At 41.7% G+C, this 5,887-nt stretch overlaps 1 protein-coding gene across 1 annotated transcript in view; it reads right to left on the bottom strand.

Moving 5' to 3' along the window:
* Positions 1 to 5,887, bottom strand: part of TTC37 (tetratricopeptide repeat domain 37) — a 184,335-nt gene that overhangs the window by 58,640 nt on the left and 119,808 nt on the right. Inside the window, exon 27 of the mRNA XM_007942549.1 lies at positions 2,844 to 2,921. Coding sequence (XP_007940740.1) covers positions 2,844 to 2,921 — 78 coding nt within the window. The remainder of the gene's footprint in view (positions 1 to 2,843; positions 2,922 to 5,887) is intronic.

Genomic DNA, 5,887 nt, shown 5'->3' with positions numbered 1-5,887 from the left:
ATTTGCCATCGAGTCGGCCCCAACTCATAGCGACCCCTCCTTGGGTTTCCAAGGCAGTATCACTACGGAAGTAGGAATACCCAACCTTCCTTCCGAGGAGTGGCTGGTGGGTTTGAACCATCAGCCTTCCAGTTAGCAGTCAAGTGCCTTAGGCACTATGCTACCAGAGCTCCTAGATTACTGGGTGGGACCATGCAAATAAGGTGTGTAGAACTCTGATGTTGGGATTGGTTAGTTTTGTCACTCTGCCAGGCTTACAATAAGGCTTCCTAGAAGTGGAGAAGCCTTATTGTAAGCCTGGCAGAGTGACAAAACTAACCAATCCCAACAGAGGGAGCTCTGGTAGCATAGTGGCTAAGGTACTTGACTGCTAACCAGAAGGCTGGCGGTTCAAACCCACCAGCCACTCCTCGGAAGGAAGATGGGGCAATCTACTTCCGTAGTGATATTGCCTCGGAAACCCAAAGAGGGGTCACTATGAGTCAGGTGTGACTCGAGGGTACATAACAACAACAACAACAACAAGTGGAGAGGTGAGATCTCACTGCCATCAAGAAAGAAGAGCTGGAGGTGAAGTAGAGTGCATCCTTGGATCCAAGATCTCTGCACTGGACCACCTGGGCAAAGACACATGACAGAGAGAGACACCCCAGCAGAGAGAGATGCCCTGGCAGAGAGAAATGATTACAGTGGAACCAAAAGGCACAAGACAGATTGGTGGGCTTACCTGGCCCACAGAGCAAGAAAGATGAATGCCTTTGGACAGGAGGCTTGTTGACAGAGTGGGGTACACTTAAGTGTACCTAAGAGCAGAGCTAAAAGAGCTTTGTAAGCTTTGTAAAAGACCTTGTCCAAGCAGGACAGAGGCCAGGCTGAGAGGCCAAGGGCCAGGAGGCATGCCTGAGGGCATAGCAGGAGGGACTGTCCTGATCAAAGAATTGTATCCTGAGTACATTCCTGAACCTGAATTGTAGCCTGTTACTTCCTTAATAAACCCCATAATCATGAGTATTGTTTGTGAGTTCTGTGTGGCCACTGCAACGAATTATTGAACCCAGCAGAGAAGCAGTGAGTGCTGTGGGAGGGATGGTTGGTGTCAGAACTGGTAAAAGGCTGGAGGGTGGAGACATTTCTGGCCTGGTAGGAATAAGCCTTGGGCTTCCGATGGTGATACTGTCTTCCTCTTATGAAGTGAGAGGAGGTCAGAATATGCCACCTCCTTGTCCTTTTTGAAAACACTATCTTCAAATATGTTATTACTTTTGGAAATAAGAATGGAACAAGAGGACTTCTTCAAAAATACTATGTTTACATTAAATGAAATATCAAAAGACAAAAGATATTTTATTCTATACAATTTCTTATACCAGATCTATCCTCTGCTTCAAGAAATTCTTGGAACTGACAGAGCTCTGTCGTTATGTGCCATCGAGTCGGACCCAACTCATAGCGACCCCCTCCTTGGGTTTCTGAGGCTGTATCACTATGGAAATAGATTGCCCAACCTTCCTTCAGAGGAATGGCTGGTGGATTTGAACCAGCAGCCTGCTGGTTAGCAGTCAAGTGTCTTAGGTACCATGCCACCAGAGCTCCTGACAGAGCTCTATCAACTCCTACATATATTATTTTAAAAGAACTGAAATGGGAGGCAGTCAGAACATTGAAATTTTCCTGTCTATGGATGTAATTCAGTTACACGGTTTCAACAGAAAAGAATTGTCTATCTCAGAACTACAAAAACCAAATCATTGCCGTGGAGTCGGATCCGGCTTATAGCGACTCCTCCTTGGGTTTCCAAGGTGATATCACTACAGAAGTAGACTGCCTGACCTTCCTTCCGAGGAGTGGCTGGTGGGTTTGAATCGCCAGCCTTGTGGTTAGCAGTCAAAGCCTTAGGCACTATGCCATGAGAGCTCATTCTCAGAGCTATATAGCTCCTTAAAAGATGTAGGCATTAATTGCAAAATATTCAACTGCAGTTCTAATAATTTTTCATACTGAACAATTGAATTCTGGTACAGCTCGCAACTTTAGGACTCCCTCTTTAACTTGACCTCAAAACTTTTCTCCCATAATACTTCTATTTTCTGGTCCTAGTTCTAATCTCTAAAACCTTTTTTTTTTACATTTTAGGGGAGGAGTCAGATATCTTAGAGACTCAGGAAATCTGCATGATTGCCTTCTCTACTCCCAAATTATGCAAACACACAATTTTTTGCATACAATTTCAAAAGGGTCTCTAGACCCCTAAAATCAATTTGTAGTTTAAGAATATATAGCAAAACAGAATAAATTCAATTCCTCTTCCAATTTATTAGGCTTCCACTATTAGACATAGATGCTATCTCTCTTTCAATTATCTTTTATCCAGTCCACAAACCATAAGTTCTAAATTTGATCTAAACCGTAAGTTTCTTACACAAGGTTACATATTGTTAGAGGTACAGGAAACTGTTAACACAGCCTGGTACTGTGGGAATTTCATATCCTAGGAGAATCTCAAAGGAGCTCTGGTGGCGCAGTGATTAAGGCATTCAGCTGCCCACCAAAAGGTTAGCAGTTCAAACCCACCAGTTGCTCCATGGAAGATGTAGCAGTCTGCTTCTATAAAGATTCACAGCCGAGGAAACTCTATAGGAGTAATTCTATTCTTTTTTATAGGGTCACTCTGTGTTGGAATCAACTCTATGGCAGTAGGTTTTTGGGTTTGGGGGAATGTCATTATCCTCATTTACACATGTCCCACTACCCTGGGGAAGTGTTAACCACCTCACCAGTTCCATAGCTTTCACCAGAAAAACCCAAAAGATTCACAGAATTGATGGGAAAAAAATTATGCTTACCATAACAATCTGCCATAATTTCTTACTGTAACATTATAAGAATCTTGGTCTTCTGCAGTCTGTAACAACAAAACTGCCCTGTAAAAAAGGAGAAGGTATTTTAAATTATCTATGCAAAATAACATTATTTTACCTCTCCAGCTTAGCTGACTCTAGATTTTTTTTTAATTTAATTCTACTAATTCTTTATGCTAGTTATAACAGCTCATAACTATTAAGTTGGTACCAAAAGCACTTAAATACATTTAGATTTTGGATTATCAAGAAAATAATAGAAAGCCAACTAATTTATTGTATTTGAGTTCTAAAAACTCCAAAAATTTTAATCTAAATATGGGAAACTTTTGTCACCATTTTGTTTTGATATATTTAGGGTATATGGAAAACACTCTTCAAAACAATTATGTATTAGTAGTTTGATAGTTTGCTTTTGACACAAAATTGAATACTTTCATGTGTTCTTGTCTGCTATATACAGAAAAATATTTAAAGGATATTAAGTTCAGAGAAGGGAAAGAGCCATCAGGAGTCTCTGGAGGCTTAGAATAAACACACACTACATGCACATGTGGGGACCCTTGGTGGTACAGTGGTTAAAGCATTCAGTTGTTAACTGAAATGGTGGTTCGAACCCACTGGCCTCTCCAAGGGAGAAAGATGAGGCACTCTGCTTCCATGAAGATTTACAGTCTTGGAAACCCTCTGAAGGCAATTCTACTCTGTTGTATAGGATCACTGAGTTGCAATCAACTCGATGGCAATGGGTTTGGTTTTGGTTTTTTAACATGCTGACAGCCCATAGTTCCTTCTCGTGTTGTTCCCTTTGGGCAAGTAGGAGTATGTCTTGACAACCGGAAGAAGACAGAGTAAAATTTTTTATTTTCTGTTTAAGGATTGTTGTTGAGTTTTGTTGAGTCAATTTCAATTCCCAGTGACATGACGTGACAGAGTAGAACTGCAACACAGGATTTTCTAGGCTGTAATCTTTACAGGGAGAAGCCTTAGTAGTGCAGTGGTTAAGCACTGTGCCCGCTAACTGCAAAACTGGTGGTTGGCACCCACCTGCTGCTCTGTGGGAGAAAGATGTGGTAGTTGGATCCATAAAGATTACAACCTTGGAAACCCTTTGGGATTGTTCGATCCTACAGGGTTGCTGTGAGTCATAAACACCTTGATGGCAATGGGTTTGGAATGAATCTTTACAGTAGGAGATTGCAGGTCTTTTTCCTGTAGAACCACTGCGTGAAACTAAACCACCAACCTTCATTCACTTAATCACTGAAAAATATCCCAGAAGATTTTTTATTCTCCTGATGTTAAAATGAAACAAAAATTCGCGCTAAGCCTAAAAGACAATGCTATATAAACTGTAAGATTAAGATATTCCTTGTGGTTAGATTTATAGCTAATTTGTGGTTTCAAGCCTCAAGTAGTTATTTAAGAAAGGAAAACAACATGGTGACTAGTCAAGAAAGAGCAGTACATAACCAAGTGATTGCTAGGTAATCTTTTAAGCCAAAGGTATAATCAGTGTTGGATTCACAATATCTGCAAGTACAGGAATATATACAACAAAGTGGCAAGCACTCTAAAGCTGTCCAGTTTTCTGTTTAAAAGCCTGCTCACTCTTATATTCTTCCACTTTTATACAGTTAGCATGGTGATATGTTTATAGTCACTGAAAGAAATACACTGCTCTCCACATATACCTTGATTACATAGCCTCCAGTACCATCTAGTGATTACTCCTTTGAACTACAAATAGGTCCTTGAAGGGGATGACAAAGCATTTGGGATATCTCAGTTATTTTTCTAACAAAACATCTTTTAATATTCATTGATTTAGATTTGGGGCAATAATGTGTTAACCATTCAGGTCTTTTAACTTTTCATGTAGTAGTTACTTATGTGATCAGTAGTTATTTTCTTATTCATCAATTAATTTCCAAGAAGAAAATTGAAGTGAATTTCACTTCCTACAAATCTCCCCACTGATCGTTTCACTGTAGCGTGTTGAGTTTCCTCTTTCTCAAACATGCCAAGTCTGTTCTTACTTCAGAGCACTTGCTCTTGCTGTTCCTTCTGCCTGGAAGGCTCTTTTCGTGATAACCAATTGGTTTGTCCTCTCACCTCATTAAGGTCAAGTTTCAACCGTCTCCTCAGGAAATACACACCCCTTAAACTTACCTAAAATGCCACTTCCTGCCCCTGCACTCTCTGCCCCTTTACACTTTGATTCTTTCTTAGCAATTATTACCATTACATATGATTATTAGCTTACTATGTGTCTCCCCACCACTAAGGAGGCAAGGAGGTGGCACCTTCTGACCTCCTCTAACTCCACAAGAGGATGACAGAATCACCATTAGCAGCCCAAAGCCTGTTCTTATGAGACCAGACATGCTGCCACCCTCCAGCCCTCTTACCATTCTTGGCTCCAACCATCCCTCCCCCAGCACCCACCACCTCTCTGCTGGGTTCCATAATTCACTGCAGTGGCCACACAGAACTCACAGATTATGGGGCTCATTAGGGAAGCAACAGGCTACAATTCAAGTTCAGGAACGCGCTCAGTCTTCCTCAGGCAGCAGTCTCTCTCTCTCTCAGCAGTGCCTCTCTCTCTCTGCTGGCAGTCAGAGAGAGGAGATTCCTTCTGCCTCTGTTGTTGTTGTTGTTGTTAGGTGCCATCGAGTCATTTCTGACTCATAGCGACCCCATGAACAGCAGAATGAAACATGACCCGATTCCACGCCAGCTCCATGATCCCTACTATATTGAGCCCATTGTCGCAGCCACTGTGTTAATCCATCTCGCTGAAGGTCTTACCCTCTTTCATCGACCCTCCACTTTACCAAGCATGACATCCTTCTCCAGGGAATACTCCCTTCTGACAACATGACCAAAGTAGGTGAGACAAAGTCTGGCCATTCTTACTTCCAAGGAGCATTCTTGCTGCACTTCCTCCAGGACAGATCTGTTAGTTCTTTTAGCAGTCCATGGTACTTTCAGCATTCTTCGCCAGCACCACAACTCAAAAGCATCAA

This window comes from Orycteropus afer, unplaced genomic scaffold, assembly GCF_000298275.1.
Source record: "Orycteropus afer afer isolate SDZICR_OR568_19922 unplaced genomic scaffold, OryAfe1.0 scaffold00093, whole genome shotgun sequence".
Lineage (NCBI taxonomy): Eukaryota > Metazoa > Chordata > Mammalia > Tubulidentata > Orycteropodidae > Orycteropus > Orycteropus afer.
Note: the sequence above shows the minus strand (reverse complement) of the source record. Positions and strands in the feature narration are given on the sequence as shown.